This window comes from Gastrolobium bilobum, unplaced genomic scaffold (assembly GCF_033153095.1).
Source record: "Gastrolobium bilobum isolate Gb01-03AN ecotype WA unplaced genomic scaffold, APGP_CSIRO_Gbil_v1 utg21167, whole genome shotgun sequence".
Classification (NCBI taxonomy): Eukaryota; Viridiplantae; Streptophyta; class Magnoliopsida; order Fabales; family Fabaceae; genus Gastrolobium; species Gastrolobium bilobum.
Genome location: NW_026898371.1, coordinates 482,698 through 501,412, shown reverse-complemented (window position 1 = coordinate 501,412; position 18,715 = coordinate 482,698). Strand labels below are relative to the sequence as shown.

Below are 18,715 nucleotides of genomic sequence, written 5' to 3'. Positions count from 1 at the left end.
TATATATATCTCTTTTTTACACATCCATTAATTTCCGTATAGTTTAATTTTTATTTTTATTTTATTTTTATAAATGAGTATTAATAAAGCCCTAAAAAGTAACAATGATCCCATTGCTCATGTGCATGTGTATATATATATATATGGGAAGTATCCGTTTATAAATTTTTTTTTGAATTTTTTTACAAATTACACTATGTTCTATCGGGAGAACATAGTGTAACTAGTGACCTCCCGGGAGGACATAGTGTAATTTGTAAAAAATTTCAAACAAATTTTGTAAACGGATCCTTCCCATTATATATATATATATGGGAAAAATATTTCTCAAGCAGCTTGAGATAAATTTATTTGTTCTCCCGGGAGAACATAATATAATTTTTAAAAAATTTCAAAATTTTTTGTAAACGGATCTTTCTTATATATATATATATAAGAAAAATATTTCTCAAGCAGCTTGAGATAAGTTTATGTGTTCTTCCGGGAGAACATAGTGTAATTTGTAAAAAAATTCAAAAAAAATTTGTAAACGGATCCTTCCTTCCTATATATATATGGGAAAAATATTTCTCAAGTAGTTTGAGATAAGTTTATCTCCGGCTACCACAAAACTACGTCATTTTATTTATTTATTTCCTTATATTAATTTATTCACCTTTGAATTGTATTGGTTATGATTCCCTTTTTCTCTCTCTTCCTTTATCATCATTGATCCATCTTTGTACGGTTATGATTTAGTAGCCAGAGATAAAATTATCTCAAGCAGCTTGAGAAACAATAAGTCTTATATATATATATATAGGGGTTGTAGTTTGTCCTTTAACATGACACAAAAAAATTTCCTACACACACAACATTTTGTGGGACTCACATTTTTTAAAGCAAAAAAAAAAAAAAAAAAACTAAGGCACGCAAAATGAATCTCTATAACGTTTCACAATCACTTTTCCTACAACATAACTCTTATAAAACCCATATATATATATATATATATATATATATATATATATATATATATATATATATAGAGAGAGAGAGAGAGAGACAAAGTTTGATGTTTGTCATTTTAAATGACATGAGTTATGTCATTTTATTAGAGAAATAGACACAAAAAATGGAAATCATAGGAGAGAGAAAGTTGATGGTTTTTTTAATTTAAATTTTAAATAAAAAAATTATTTTGTGTATATCTCTCTCTTAAAATGACATAATTTTATGTCATTTGAAATGACAATATATATGTATATATATAGGGGTGTTAACGGGCCGAGCCGAGCCGAGCTTTGGTCTTAAAAGGCTAAGTCTGTGTTTAAATGTGTCGGTCTTACCAAACCTGTTACCTGTTACAAATATAATTATCGACCTGTGGCCTACTTTATTTACAAAAAATAAAAGCCTGATTTAGCTTGTTAGCCTGTTAGAAAATAATAAGACAACAAAATTTTTTCCAAACAGAATATACAATCAACAACACTAGTAATTCCATAAATATTCATAAATTCAATGTATATCCAAATAGCATAATATAGAACAAAATCATTCAAAATGTCTATTTAACTAATAAAATAAGGGTGAAATGAATTGAGAGGAAAGGAAGGGCTATTATAAATAGTATAAAAAATATAAATAAAAATAAAAATTAATATATTAGGCCAGCCTGAGAGGCTCCAAGGCCGAACTTTTAAATTAGAGCTTGAGGCCTTTTTACTAAACTGAGTTTTTATAAAAGTCCAAGCTTGGTTTAAACAACCAATATTAGGCATGTAAGCTCAGGCCTTCACAAGCCGAGCCAAAGGCCTCCGGCTCCTTTATCACCCCTATATATATATACATATATATATATATATATATATGGATTTGGTGTTTTTCATTTTAAATGACATAAGTTATGTCATTTTAGGAGAGAGATGTTACAAAAAAATAAAAATTCTAAAAGAGAAAAAGTGGGTGTGTTTTTTTTTCATTTAAATTTTAAATTAAAAAAAGTATTTTGCATCTATCTCTATCTTAAAATGACATAATTTTATGCCATTTAAAATGACAAATACTTTTATATATATATATATATATATATATATATATATATATATATATATATATATATAGGAAAATAGTTTTCTTATGCTGTAGGAAAAAAGTTCTCTCATGTAGTAGAAACAAAATTATAAGTGGGACCCACAGGTAAGAGGAGAAAGAAAAAATAGAGGTGAGACCCACCTCTCTTTTGAGTGTGTAGGAAATTGACTTCTCTTATGTAACATGAGATAAATATAATATATATATATATATATATATATATATATATATATGAAACCAAAGAATGCATATCTCTTTGTTATATATATGAAACCAAAGAATGCATATCTCTAGTAACCAAGAGTGCTAGTTATCTATCTAGTAACCAAACACCGCCGGCGCCGCCATGATCCACCACCGCTTCCTCCTCATAACGTACCCAGGACAAGGCCATTTAAACCCTGCCCTTGAATTTGCAAAGCGACTCATCGCTATGGGTGCAGCACACGTCACTCTTGGTATCACTGTGCACATGTACCGTCGCATGACTAAGAAAGTTAACATCCCTGGCCTCTCCCTCGTCCCCTTCTCCGACGGCTACGACGACGGTTTCAATGCCATCGCCGGCGCTGATGCCGATTACAAGCTCTACACGTCAGAGCTCAAGCGCCGGGACTCCGAGTTTGTGACCAATCTCATAGTCTCAAGCGCGCAGGAGGGTCACCCTTTCACTTGTTTAACCTACACCTTGATCGTTCCATGGGCGCAAGAGGTGGCGCGTGGGTTCAATCTCCCAACAGCGTTGCTGTGGATTGAACCAGCCACGGTGTTGGGAATCCTCTATTATTACTTTCACGGCTACGGTGATTACATCAATGAGAAATTTACCAAAGAGCCCTTATGTAGTTCCATCGCACTACCAGGGTTTCCATTTTTACTGTCACCACGTGACATACCATCTTTTTTACTGGTCTCGAATCCGAGTGTGTTGTCTTTCGTTTTTCCGTTGTTTGAGGAACAGATTAAAGTCCTTGACATGGAAAATAATCCGATAGTACTTGTGAATAGCTTTGAAGCATTGGAACCAGAGGCTTTCAGAGCCGTTGATAAGTTAAACATGATCCCGATCGGGCCGTTGATTCCGTCTGCTTATTTGGATGGGAAAGACTCAACTGATACTTCATTTGGTGGTGACTTCTTTCAAGACTCAAATGATTACATTCAATGGTTGGATTCAAAGCCTGGGTTATCTGTGGTTTATGTTTCATTTGGGAGCTATTTTGTGCTGTCTAAGAGACAAATGGAGGAAATTGCACGTGCGTTATTAGATTGTGGATGTCCATTTTTGTGGGTCATTAGAGAAAAAGAAGAGGAGGAGCTAGGATGCAGAGAGGAGTTGGAAGAGAAGGGGAAGATAGTGAAATGGTGTTCTCAACTGGAGGTTCTGTCACATCCTTCGTTGGGTTGTTTTGTGACACATTGTGGTTGGAATTCGACCATGGAAAGCTTGGTTTCTGGGGTTCCTGTGGTGGCATTTCCTCAGTGGTCAGATCAAAAGACAAACGCAAAGATGATAGAAGATGTGTGGAAGACAGGGATGAGAGTGGATCATGAGGTGAATGGGGACGTGGTAGTACAGGCAGAGGAAATTAGGACATGTTTGGAAGTTGTGATGGGGAGTGGAGAAAAAGGAAATGAATTAAGAAATAATGCAAAGAAATGGAAGAGTTTGGCTAAGGAGGCAGCTAAGGAAGGTGGTCCTTCCGAAAAGAATCTAAGGACTTTTTTGGATTATGTTGCAGAAGGCTTCCGTGTGGCTAACAACTCATGAGTTGGACTCTTGTGGTCTCAATTTCTCTGTCCAATGCAGTGTTTTCTTTTCTTCTTATCTATTCGCTGCACAAAACACGATAAGGTGGTCGAAAGGGTTTGGTTGTAATGGGTGTTCTGCTTTTCTTTTGTCCTTTATAAGTTCTGCATCCATTATTGTTTCATGGTGGAAAATTATTGTTTCGTTACTGCACACCAAATGTTTTATTTATGATAAATAACAATCATATGTTACATGAACAAGATTCTTGTCATTTAAAGCTACGGACAAAACAAAATAGTTGAATACAGTGTTTGTTCCAAATTTTTTATTATTATTTATTCTTGTCATTTCCCACCGTGCTTTCTCTCTCTGTATAATTATGATTGTTTCATATGACTATATTATTAATTTTTTTTAACACGAGAGGATCCATTTTCATCTCACTGTACTTTCTCTCTTTGTATAATTATGATTGCCACACATGACCATATTAATTTTTTTACATGAGATGATCCATTTCCATCCCAGCGTACTTTGGGTGTGCATGATAACCATTATATTCCATTCCCGAGCACTGTTTCTGAAAATAAACAATTCCTTTTTATTTCTGTGCCTTAGAACAGTTTCTGAGAAAAAAAAATATGTTTGATAACATGTTCTATTTTTATTCCGAGAATGAGAATTGTGTTTGATAACACCACAAATAATATAATAAAAAAAATTCCTATTAAATATAAAAAAATTTCGGATCATCACTTTCCTTTCAATATGGTGTGGTTGTGGTGGTGGCGACGGCGGCGGTTGTGACGGCAGTGACTGCGACGATGGCGGTGGTAATGGTGACAGCGACGGTGGTAGTGGTGGAGGTGACGGCAGTGGCTGCGACAATGGTGGTGGGTATGGTGGTTGGTGGCGGCAAGAATGGTAGCAGTGGCATGGTTGTGGTTGTGAAGGCATCATGGTGGTGGTGGTGGCAGTGGCTGCGGTGGTGGTGGTGGTGATGGTGGCGATGATGGCAATGGCGTGGTGATGGTAGTGGTGGTGTAATGGTAGCGATGATGGTGGTGGTGACGGTAATGGTTGTGATGATGGTGGAGGTGGTTGGTTGCGGCAATTGTAGTGGTGGTTGGTGACAGTGGTGGTGATGGTAGTGGTGGCAGTGGCGTGTAATGGCGATGGTGGCAGTGAAAGTGGCGGCGGCGGCGGCGGTGGTAGTGGTAATGGTGGTGGTGGTGGCAGTGGTAGTTGTGGTGGTGATGACGGTGACATGGTGGTAGTGATGGGTGGAGGTGGTGGTAATAGTGGCGGTGGTGAGGGGTGGTGACGACAGCACTAGTGGTACAATGGTGGCGACAGTCGTGTCGGGATGTTGGTGGTGGCGGCGATGATGGTAGAGGTGGAGAGTGATTAAGAGAGATAAATGTTTCTCATTTTGTGCCGGGAACAAAAAAAACTGAAATTTTTTTATTCTTTTTTCTGTTCCCCAACACAAAAATTAAACTGATTCATTTCGGGAACAAAAAAATAAATCAATTTTACCAAACGAGTTTTCTATCTATTTCTGTTCTCGAAATCAGAAATTAAAAAAGAATTGATTATGCATACCCTTTCTCTCCCTTGGAGTCCACATGGTAGAGGATCATAAACTTTGTCTTCTTAATCAAATGTGTTTTTTTTTTTTTTTGACTTTGAGTAATGAAATCATGAATCCCACGTTAAAAGAAACTAATAAATTACTATTAACTAATATAAAAGTTGTTTATTAAGTAACGAATTTATATATTTTATTAACATTAATTTAACAGTTTAGTCCTTTAAATATTTATTTAGCATTAATCTAATTCTTTGCACAACTCAGAGAGTCTTGAAATTATTTATAATTTGTGTGTAATTTAAGTGGTTTGAGTGATCATGCACTTTTATTATTTATTTATTTAATTTTATAAATAATCTGAAGGTATCCATCCAAAAACAACCTCTTCCAGCCACCTTATTTTCATAGTCATGTCAAGGCTAGCTCCTAATTGAAATTAGAGGGATGCACATTTGTTTAGGTAAAGCACTAATGCGTCATTTTATTCTCTGTACTAATTGAGGTGAGATTGGAATTTTTTTTTCAATATATGTTTAATTTTCTTTTATTCATATTTCACTAAGTAAAGTTATGAAAGGAGGCAAAAATGAAATTAACACCACGTGATGTAGAACTAAAACGAATTCATGGGAGGCGAGGTCTCATATCCTGATCCTAAAATTTACTATGACCAATAATAAGAAACCATGTACAGTCACAAATCCACAATCGCACTTTCGTCGGCTAAAAAGTACAAGTAGAAGGGGAGATGAAAAATAGTGGGAAATGTGTATATCTGGACATGATATATATGAGATTGTGCTTTAGCGATTATGAAGTAGATCTGATAGTGGTAGTGACCAAGGAAATTGATGCAAGTGAAAAAAAATTATAATATAAAAATCGTAACCATATAAAGGTAAATTAACTGTTATAATTTTGTAATTATCTATTATAATATTTTTTTTCTCTCTTCCTTTATTATTATTGATTTATATTTGTATGATTATGATTTCTCACATGACACATGATAAAATCCAGTTTCAGTGACCAAGATACTTCTCTGTGTAGAGATTATGCAGTGCGACATTTAGGGCTCGTTTGGTAGATATGATAGGATAAGAGTATGATATGATATGAGATTGATAAGAGTAGGATATGATATGAGGCTGATAAGCCTATATCATGTTCTATGTTTGATGAGCACCTGATTAACAATTTGATAAGTCATAAGATTACGTAGAAAGAAAAAGGAGAAAGAAAAAAATAAAATAAAATGCAATAAATACAAATATATTGGGTAGCGTGAGGATATATTGGATAGCGTGGGGATATATTGGGTATTATCTTATCGTATTGAATCATAACTCAGCTTCCCCCATAAGATAAAAAATCATGTATTGGATAGGATAAAATGAGATAATAGGATAAGTCAATCATATCCTATTGACCCACCAAATAAGAGATAAAAGTAGGATATGATAAGTTATCCTATCATATCTTCTTTATCAGGTGCTCCAAACAAGCGATTAAGTTATTAAGAGTTATAAGTATTATAATCACGATGTACAGTATACGATTCATATCTGTTAGCTTCATGAATGAGGATTGAAACGGCTACTTATGATCCTTTAAGATTGTGTTTGAGAGTCAATGTTAAAGAGAAAGAGATACAAGAGAAGGTTTTGCTTATATCGTAGGGAAAAAATATCTAATGTTACTTTAGATAATTTTGTCTAATGTTCATTAAAACGATGTCATTTTGCGGTTGAAAAATAAAAAAACTAGAATGATAAGGACTATTATAACCCTGAAATAAATTAAAATTACAAAAATATCATGATTTCTGCCCCAAAATGATGTCGTTTTGGTGAACATTAGATAAAATTATCTAAAGTAATTTTAGAAAAAACAAACCCTATATTGTATTTGAATTTTAAAATACTATTCTCACCCTTGAAATCAGAATATGAGAGGGATAGTAAATTATTATCTGCTCTTATTATTTTTCTCAATTTTTTTGATTTTCTCTCGTTCAATTAAGAAATAATGGCTAATAATTTTTTAGAGACAAAAAATAATTTTTTAGAGGGAAAATTATTTTTAAATATGAAAATTACCCAAATATTTTTTTTTAAAATTTAATCTCATTTGTAAAATATAATAATTATATTAGTTTTTCAAGAAATTGTAAAATTATAAAAATATCTCATTAACTCTTAATTTTTTCATTTATCATATTCTTAACTACGGAAATTTAATACCCTTTATTTTTCTTCACTCCCTTTCCTTCCCAAACTCCCCAACACACCCTAAGTATGTAGCACCCTAATTAAGTATCTAGATTTTTCTTCTTCTTAATTATTGGATCCTTGGTTAATGCCTATGCTCAAATAACATTTGCAGAGTTGTATTGTATCCATATTCACGTTCTTATCAATTCGATCAATAATCAAAGTTAAGGCTGTTAAAAAAATTATGTTTACATTTCTATTGTACATTTTATTTTATGGATCATAACTCATCATGAGTCATTCGCGTGGGTTATATCTAGGGAGTTGCTTTTAATTGCAATAGGGGGCATAGCTACAAACTGGGCTTTCCAAGGCCCTTCTGACTTCTGACCCATTCTTTGATTCAAGGTCGATCTCCTTTAAATTCTTCATATTTGTTGTGCTGCTTTGGAAATTTAGAACATTAACCTTTACATAAAAAATATCCAAAAGCTACAAACAATGAAAATTACATACAATAATGAACGGAGGCATCTGAACGCTGCCGTCAATGCATGTGCAGCCGTGCAGGGTTATGCCTTTTATGGAGTGTTTTGTTAAAATTCTATAATGGAGAAATTAACTCTTTCATTGATTATAATTGAATGTTACAAAGGTACATTTATACAGAAACTAGTAACTGAAAATCTATTTTCTAGGAACAGAAAATATACACGTTTGCAACAGTAACAAGACTTATTTGTTATGAAACAAACTAACAACAATAATTCAAATTCTAATTTTGAATTTAACTTTCTGTTTCAACACTCCCCCTCAAGTTGGTGCATGTATATCTAGCATGCCCAACTTGCAAAGTATTCTTCCAAGAGCTTTAACAGATATTGCTTTTGTTAATCCATCTGCAAGTTGGTCTTCTGATTTGATGTAGGGAATATTAATAATTTGTTGCTCCAGCTTCTCTTTTATGAAGTGTCTATCAACTTCAACATGTTTGGTTCTATCATGTTGAACCGGATTTTGTGCAATCTCAATGGCAGCTTTATTGTCACAATAAAGATTCATAGGCTGGTCATTTCCTAATTTTAAATCTTTAAGGACATTTTTAATCCATAGTAGTTCACAAATGCCATATGACATACCTCTAAACTCAGCTTCAGCGCTTGATCTAGCTACCATCTTTTGTTTCTTGCTTCTCCATGTGACTAGGTTCCCCTCAACGAATGTTAAATAACCGGATGTTGACTGTCTTGTGGTTTGGTCTCCTGCCCAGTCAGAGTCAGTATATCCTACTATGCTTTCATTCTTATTTTTCGAGAATAGGAGACCTTTTCCAGGTGATCCTTTTAAGTACCTCAGAATTCTGAAAACAGCCTTCATGTGTTCTTCACTAGGAGAGTGCATAAATCTGCTCATAACTCCTACTGCATAACAGATATCGGGTCTTGTATGTGACAAATAGATAAGTTTCCCTACAAGCCTTTGGTACATGCTAATATCAGTTCCAATCTGATCTGGGTAAATACCCAGTTTGTGATTTACTTCTACTGGTGAGTCAGCTGGTTTGCAGGCAAGCATTCCAGTTTTGGATAATAGATCTAGAATGTACTTCCTTTGTGATAAAGCTATTCCCTGTTCGGATCTTGTAACTTCAATACCCAAGAAGTACTTCAGTTGACCCAAATCCTTCATATCAAATTCAGTACCCAAGTGTTGTTGAAGAGATTTTATTTCCTCATCGTCATCTCCCGTTAAAATCATATCATCTACATAAACTATGAGAATAGTTATTTTCCCTTTTCTATGTTTGAAGAATAAGGTGTGGTCTGCGTTGCTCTGAGTATATCCATATTTTTTCATTGCTTGAGAAAATCTCCCGAACCATGCCCTTGGTGACTGTTTTAGACCATATAGTGCCTTTTTTAACTTGCAAACTGTATTCTCCTTTGAGGGTGAAAGCTTTACTCCAGGTGGCACATCCATATATACTTCTTCTTCCAATTCCCCATTCAAAAACGCATTTTTCACATCAAATTGCCTTAATTTCCAGTCTCGGTTTGCTGCCAAGGAAATCAAGATTCAGATTGTATTCAACTTGGCAACGGGAGCAAATGTCTCTTGGTAATCTACACCATACTTCTGAGTGTAGCCTTTAGCGACCAATCTTGCTTTGAATCTATCAATGTTCCCATCAGCTTTTAGTTTCACATTGAAGACCCACTTGCACCCAACTGTTTTCTTGTCTTTTGGTAGATGAACAAGTTCCCAAGTGTTGTTGTTTTGAAGTGCTTCCATTTCCACTTCCATGGTAGCTTTCCACTTTGGATCATCCAATGCTTCCTGCACACTATTCGGAATACATACACTAGATAGTTGATTGATGGTTAGAGCACATGATTCAGAGAGGTTTTGGGTAGATACATAGTTACTAATTGGATATTTTGCTTTGACCTTGGGATCTGGTTCATAAAACTGTTTTGGTATGCCTTTATTTATGCAGACAGACCTTCTCATTTGAATGGGAGAATTATGAGATGTGAGAGGTATGGTAAAACCAGATTGTAAGTTACTAACCTGTTCATTTTGTGTTTCATGGTTTTGTGGAGATGAGATCCGAGGTGTAGGAGGAAATGCAGCAACCGGGGACTGTTCTGCATTACTTGGAAGAGAAGAAGGTGCAGCAACATGGGGCTGTTCTTGAAGACAGATTTCTGCTTCTCCAAACTGATCTAGGACAAGCTCCCCCTGAGAAGAAGAAACTAACTCTCCCCCTGAGTAATATGGGACAGATTCATAAAAAGAGAGTTCCAAGGAGATATGCATTTTATGAGAAATAGGATCAAAACACCTGTACCCTTTTTGAGAATTAGAATATCCCACAAATATACATTTTGTTGCACATGGATCAAGTTTAGACCGAAGTTGTTTAGGAATGTGAACATAGGTTGTGCAACCAAAAATTCGGGGTTCAAGATTTGTAACATGAGGCAAAGAAAAGTGAGATTCAAGTGCTTGTTGTGGGGTTTTGAAGTTAAGGGCACGGGATGGAGTGCGATTTAGAAGATAAGTAGCAGAAACTACAGCTTCCCCCCAATAAAATGAGGGAACATTCATACCAAAAAGGGAGGCTCTAACAATTTCCAAGAGTTGACGATTGCGTCGCTCTGCTGGACCATTTTGCTGGGGAGTATATGGACAAGAAGTTTGATGTTTAATGCCATGAGACGAGAGAAAGTCAGAAAATAAATTATTCATGTATTCTGAGCCATTATCAGATTGAAATATTTGGATGGTAGAGGAAAATTGGTTCAATATCATTGCATGAAATGTTTTAAATGCAGAAAATACTTCATTTTTGTGTTTAAGTAAAGTAATCCAGACCATACGAGTACATTCGTCAATAAAGGAGACAAAGTAATACGATTTAGAGAGGGAAGAAACTTTAGACGGACCCCATACATCAGAATGCACAACTTGAAAGGGAACATAACTTTTATTTAAACTTGGATGAAAAGGAATACGATGGCTCTTGGCCAAATCACAAGTTTTACATTGAGATTCAGCAACATTCAAATTAATAAACAAAGTAGGGAATAATTTTTTTAGGTAGCTAAAAGAGGGGTGGCCAAGTCTCTTGTGCCAAAGCCAAACAGAAGAGGAGGAGGAGTCCAAACTTGAGGTAGTAGATGCAAGAACAGGGGAAGGAACAGCACAAATGGAAGAGTCCAGAAGGTAAAGCTTGTCGTATCTAACTCCATAACCAAGGATCTCATTTTTCTGGTTTCCCTGAAAGACACAATAATTAGGATAAAAAATAACCTTGCAATCAAGGTCTGAGGTTAATTGACTGACGGAAAGGAGGTTAAATTCAAGGGAAGGTACAATCGAAACAGCATTCAGTGTTATGTAAGGAGATAACACAATGGAACCTTGACCTGTAATAGCCGAGGTCCCACCATTAGCAGTAGAAATCAATTTCTTAGCAGTGGAAGTAAAGTGTGTTAAAGCATGGGAATTACAAACCATGTGATCAGAGGCACCCGTATCAACTATCCAAGTAGTATTTCGAGAGAGTGTAGAGAGAGCATGAGACTTACCTAGGATACCTTCATATACCGCATTAGCAATTGGAGGATGAGAAGAGTCAGCCTCAGAGGTGGTGACCAGAACTTTGTTGAGGACTTTCCGGCGAGGCCTCTTGGAAAAATCCCACCAGTCAGGATACCCTATTACTTCATAACAGCAGGTCTTGGTGTGACCGGAATCACCACAGTGTGAACATAGAAGGGAACTTGGTTTGTTGGAAGATGGTTCTTTTCGTGGTCGGGTGAATGAGGAGCCAGAAGGTGGACGAGGGGTGTGTGTCATCAGGGCTGAGGGTTCGGTGCTAGAATGTGTGCGTCCCATGGTGACACGTTGTTGCTGTTCTCTGCGGACAAAAGCATAGCTCCCTTCTAGATCAAGCTTCGGGTCCTTGCGAAGAATCTCACCACGGACGGAGTCGAAGTCAGAATCTAATCCGCTAAGGAAGATGTAGACGCGAAGACGACTCATGGCAGAGTGCATCTGGACAACGCCTTGAACAGTGTTATCTGGAGAGGTGAGGCGGTAGTCAATGTCTTGGAAAATGGAGACCAATTCGTTGTAATAGACGGACAGGGAGCGGCCATTCTGTTTCAGGATGAAGGACCTCTGGTTCAGTTCAAAGAGACAAGATTCGTCAGAGCCGTCGTAGAAGGTACGACTGGCGGCGTCCCAAATCTCAGATGCAGTTTCGAGGCGGAGAAATCGCTGCATGAGGGAGGGAACCATGGATTCAATAAGCCAGCTTTTGACCCGTTTGTTCTCCGTAACCCAGTTGGCGTAGGTGGGGTCTGCCGCTGGTGGCTTCATCGTGGCTCCTGTGAGGTACCCAGATTTATTTCTTGCTCCGATGCGCATGTCCATCAACTGGGACCAAAGGGGATAGTTGGAATCGTCCAAAACCACAGTGATAGGAAACAGAGAGGTGTCTTGGTTGATCACAATGTTGGAAGGTGATGGGGAATGAGACACAGGGGTGGTGGCGAAAGTGTTTTCATTTTCAGCGGAAGTGTTTTCAGTTGCATCAGCCATAGGTTCGATTTAGGGATTGGATACTTTGGGAAAGAGATACGGGTCAGAGAATAAGAAATAAGGAGTTACGGGTATGGGTAAAAAAATTCAAAAGGAAAAAAACGATGTGGGACGAAGAGAGTGATTGAGGGCCAAGGATCGTAACTTATATGATACTATGTTAAAATTCTATACTGGAGAAATTAACTCTTTCATTGATTATAATTGAATGTTACAAAGGTACATTTATACAGAAACTAGTAACTGAAAATCTATTTTCTAGGAACAGAAAATATACAAGTTTGCAACAGTAACAAGACTTATTTGTTATGGAACAAACTAACAACAATAATTCAAATTCTAATTTTGAATTTAACTTTCTGTTTCAACATGTTTGATAGAGAAAAAAAAAAATTACCTGAAAAACTCAATTACTAGAAATATAGAGAGAAAAAATGAGTTTGGCAAGAAAAAAAAAAAAAAAAAATTTAATAAGCCAAAATATTACCGAAAAAATTAGTGTAAGTTAAAAAAATTTTCATCGCCACTTTTTGGTTTCTCAGGCAAAATCATAACACCATTATGAAGCAGACAAATTCTTGCAATTTTAAGTATTACATCATATTCTTATGGAAATGAGAAGTCTATGCAAATTTTTTACAAACCCCTACCAAACACTTTCCTGGGCAAAATTTTAAAACTCCCCTACCAAACATCATTATGTAATGTAATGTATGGGTTGCTCTTGCTTATGGCCAAATTATTTTCCTTCGTTAAAAAAGAAAAGAAGAAAAGAAACATTGTCTGGAACTCTGGATATGGATCACCCCATTCCAGTCACCCACGTTGAGGAGCAAAGTACTTACATTTGCGACCCTACTTCAATAGATTTTTTATTATTTCATATTGAGAAATATAGTCCCACATTGGTTGTCTGGGCAACGAATGTGAGATTTATAAGACCTTGAACACTTCCATCCTTTGAGCTAGCTTTTGGGGTAGTGACCTCAAGGTTCTTAACATGGTATCAGAGCGTTCGAAATCTCACCGCCTCTCACTTTCTTTGTAGTGGAATTTCCACATGTAGGTGGGCTTGTATGTTGTCCACCCTTCAAGCCCAGTGGACTCTCGTGTGAGGGGGCGTGTTGAGAAATATAGTCCCACATTGATTGTATGGGCAACTAATGTGAGGTTTATAAGACCTTAGACACTTCCATCCTTTGAGCTAGCTTTTGGGTGGTGACCTCAAGGTTCTGCCTAAAGCAATACCTTTACTGATAAATTTAATGTTAGTAAATTAAGTAGAGAGTAAATATCATTTTTGGTCCCTAAAAAAAAAACATGTCCCACTTTAATTCTTTACAAAAAATTATTAGCCTCGAGGTCCCTAAGAAATTCAAAGTAGACCATTTAATTGAAATCATGGTCTCTCACAATTTTAAAAAGATCCATATTAGTGCCTCAAGAACTAATATGAGTCCACTTTGAATTTCATAGGGACCCGTCGACTAATTTTTTTTGTAAGGGACTAAAGTGGGAACCGTGATTTTTGTTAGGGACCCAAAATGATATTTACTCTTAGGGTGTGCCAATCATTCTATTCCCTAGCACTGTTTCTGAAAAGAAACAATTCTTTTATATTTCTATGCCTTGGAACAGCTTCTGAGAAAAAAAAAATGTGTTTGATAACATGTTCTATTTTTATTTCAAGAATGAGAATTGTGTTTGATAACACAACAAATAATAAAATAAAAAATAATTCCTATTAAATATAAAAAAATTGGATCATCACTTTTCTTTCCATATGGTGTGGTTGTGGTGGTGGTGGCGGCGACGGTACGGTAGTGGTAGTGGCAGTGACGTGGTGAAGATAGTGGTGGTGGTTGTGACGGCAGTGGCTGTAACGATGGCGGTGGCGGCGGCGATAGTGGTGGGGATGGTGGTGGTGGAGGTGACGACAATTGCTGCGACAATGGTGATGGGTATAGTGGTTGGTGGCGGCAACAATGGTGGCAGTGGCATGGTAGTGGTGGTTATGAAGGCATCATGGTGGTGGTGGTGGCAGTGGCGGTGGCGATGGTAGTGGCGGGGGTGGTGTAATGGTGGCGACGGTAATAGCTGTGACGATGGTGGTGGTGTTTGGTGGCGGCAACGGCGACGACGACGGTGGTGGCTGCAACAATGGTAGTGGTAGTTGGTGACAATGATGGTGATGGTAGTGGTGGCGTCGTGGTGGTGGTAGGGATTGCAATAAGGGTGGTGGCAATGGCTTGTGATGGCGATGGTGGCAGTGACGACAATGATTGCGATGATGGTGGTGGTGGTGGTTGATGGCGGTAGTGGTTGTGGTGGTTGATGGCAGTATTAGTGATAATGGTGGTGACGGTGATAGTGGTGGCGGTGGTAGTTGTGGTGGTGGTGACGGTGGCATGGTGGTAGTGATGGGTGGAAGAGGTGGTAATGGTGGGGATGACATCGTGGTGGTGAGGGGTGGTGACGACGGCACTAGTGGTACGATGGTGGCGACAGTCGTGTTCGGGATGATGGTGGTGGTGGTAATGATGGTAGAGGTGGAGAGTGATTGAGAGAGATAAGTGTTTCTCATTTTGTGCCAGGGAACAAAAAAGCAGAAATTTTTTTATTCTTTTTTCTATTCCCCAGCACAAAAATTAAACCGGTTCATCCCATGAATAAAAAAATAAACCGATTTTACCAAACGAGTATCCTATCCATTTCTGTTCCCGGGAACAGAAATTAAAACAGAATTGATTCCGGGAAGGTTGTCATGCACACCCTTAATTAGATGAGAAAAAGTTGTCTCCTTCGAACAAAACTCAAAAACCTTTATATTTTGGTATTATATTATGAGCTTTATTAATCTCCATCAAAAAGAGATATTTTCTCTCCTATCACTCCCACAATCATGCGGTGGGACCCACATAATTATAAAATAAAAAATAGAAGAAAACAAAGCTCAAAAATCAATGTCTCTATTGAAAAATAAATCCATCTCATGTGACCGAAGACTAGTTTTTCCCTTATATTATATGTTGCTTGAGTGGTAAAGTTTATTTTTGATTATAGGAACAAGCAAGGTGTATTTGGTATGGAATGATGAGAAAGTGAGTGGGGAATTACCATGTTTGGTATGAGTATTGTGAAAAAAATCCTAGCAAATATTTTTCACAAGACTTCCCTTTTCAACTAGCTTCAACCAAATAATTATCCTAATGATCCTATGGTATTTTTTTTTGCCTATAGTCTTAGATTTTGAATATAATATCTTTAGTCAAAAACACCCTTGTTAATATGAATGTTTGAATCTAAATCACTTTTCATATTCAAAAAATTAAAGGGTATTTTGGTATTTCTGATTCACATTCCCATCAATATTTTATCATCAATCAAACATAACATCTGTAAAATGAACCCAACTTTTTCAGCAAAATTTTAGCTAACCAAACGCTTTTTCGTAACTTATCCGGACTAAAAAAATTCATACCAAATCCCCAACCATCATTTTTTCTCGGTAAAAAAAAAAATCTCCCGTACTAAACGTCTCTGCAAAAAAATTTGGTTTGAAGATCTTTAATTTAAATATAAAAAAATAAAAAGATTAATGTCATAATGTATATATGTTTATTTCGGTTAGCTTAATTAATTAAAGAGATAACAACAAGATTTAACGCGCGGTGATAAATAAAATTATATATTTAGGAAAGGATTGAAGTTTGAATTTTAGAAAATATAGTTATCATAAAAGCTTTATTTAGATTGCTAACAATTTCTCCCCTTCAAAAAATTCTGTGAGTACTTTTTTTAAGAAGAAATAATTAAAGGTATGACAAAATTTTGTAGGTAGGTTTTCTATAATGCTTACTGATATCCTAAACATGTCATTAGCAGTCTCATGATCCCATCACTGTCTTGTCCTTAATATTATTTAAATTAAAAAACGAACTACAAATATTAAATCGTGGCAAATGCTTGTTAAGTAATGTAAGATTCCATGTTTATTAACTAATGTCCTGATAAGCAGTAATAAAGTAATACAGCTATGTTATTTTCTCATCAAGATTTTCACGTCTTTTTATATTAATTAAAGATTATTCAATTATTGGTTAGTTAATATATCTAAATTACTTAACGGATATTAAACTAAAAATAAAGTTGAAATTTTATATTAGCATTTCAATGAAAACTATGCGTAGGTTAATTTGCATTATTTATTCTTAAATAAGATTAAAAACAAAGAACCAATAAAGGGTGGGCACAGTTGTTAAGAATTTAACTCATGCTCCACAAAGGTGTGAGTTTAAATTAATAATTAATTAATAAATATGATCTAATAAAAAATAATCATTGGAGTGATGAAAATTATTGTTAAAAAAATAGGTTGTAAAACTTGTAAATTATAAAAATAACGCTCCTCTTCCGTAAATATATATACAAAGGCAACACGAAAATTGATCCTCTCATAACATGGTCACATGAGGATATTATAATAATATAAAGATAAATTAATAATTATAATTTTATAACAATCTATTTAATATATTTTTTCTCTTTTTTTATTATCATCGATCTGTCTTATATGGTTATAATTTCATATTTTTTTTTTTCCACGAGAATCTAGATCCATTTAAGATAAAATATTAAATTAAAAAGTGATTTTTTTAATAATAATTTTTTATAATAAATTTATAGAATTAATTTCAAAATTAGCAATTTTTTTTTAAATAATTATAAATTATTCAATAATGTATTATTTTATACAAAAATAAAGAATAATCAAATAATGTGAACTTCCTTTTTATTATTATGCAGGGTCACTTTTGATATTGATCTTTCTCCAACCTTCTTCCCATACAATTTCACATCCGTTTAATATGCCCCTGAGTTCAGCACTACCTCCACTGCCTATATATTTATTTCATTTTCAATCTCACGCTCCACCTACAGCATAAAGCATTGATCCACAATGAATTCCAACACTAACAATTGACGTCTTAAATCTACCGTTACACAAGTTTCAGTTGTGGCGGTTAAATCGGGGTTTGTTCATACGATTTGATTAATTTGAAATTGATTAAGTAACATGTTTCACTGGTTGAATTAATAAAGAATTTATTTCCCTCAATTAATCACTGAGGTCCTGATAATGAAAAATATAATTGGAATATCACCTTGATGAAATCAGAATAACGCGATTTGCCTAAAAAAAAAAAAAAACTTTTACAAAATAAACTAATTTAAGTATAAGCAACTAGGTTTGGTCTTTGTGTGTTTAATTCTCTCTTGTATAAAAAAAAACTAATTTAAATATACACATAAGAATATAGAGTTTGATTTCAACAAATCAGGTTTAAAGTCATGAACAAATCAGTGAGAAAATCTATCTTTCATGTTGTATGAAATAAATTATCTTATGTAACATACATAAAAGTGGATAAAATTCACTAAGAAAAAGAGAGAAAGAAAGAAATGAATCTCACCCATATTTTTGTGTGATTCATGAGATAATTTATCTAATAAAATATAAGAAACATATTCCTTTAAAAAATTATGAGAATCGACCCTCCTATCATTTAATATGACTAGTTAATTAATTTTAGACATATCAATGATAATAAGAAATGAGAGAAAAAAAATATTAAAATAGAAAGTGAAATAAAAACAAATATTAATTTGTTTATGAATGATAAAAATCTTCTCATATAATTTAGTCTGGTCATATTAAATGGCATATAAGATAATCTAGTTTCAAAAATTACGATGTGAATGTAAGAATCTCTAAATGGTATTATGTAATTTATTATCAGGCAAAATCTTTTAGCTAAAATGTCATTATCTCGATTTTGTTGTTTTAACAAGCTAGCAAAAATAAGGAAGAAAAGCTCTTCACATATCTCAAACTTTTTATTGAAATTGTAAATGTCATTTGGCAATTATCGGCATCAGGCTATTATTTTAAAGAATTTCAATTCA

At 35.0% G+C, this 18,715-nt stretch overlaps 1 protein-coding gene across 1 annotated transcript; it reads left to right on the top strand.

The window, feature by feature from the left end:
- The first annotated feature begins 2,355 nt into the window (after positions 1-2,355).
- On the top strand, positions 2,356-4,131 carry LOC133315411 (phloretin 4'-O-glucosyltransferase-like). The gene has a single exon (XM_061517039.1). The coding sequence runs from the start codon at positions 2,423-2,425 to the stop codon at positions 3,845-3,847; it is 1,425 nt and encodes a 474-aa protein (XP_061373023.1). The 5' UTR covers positions 2,356-2,422; the 3' UTR covers positions 3,848-4,131.
- The last annotated feature ends 14,584 nt before the right edge of the window (positions 4,132-18,715 follow it).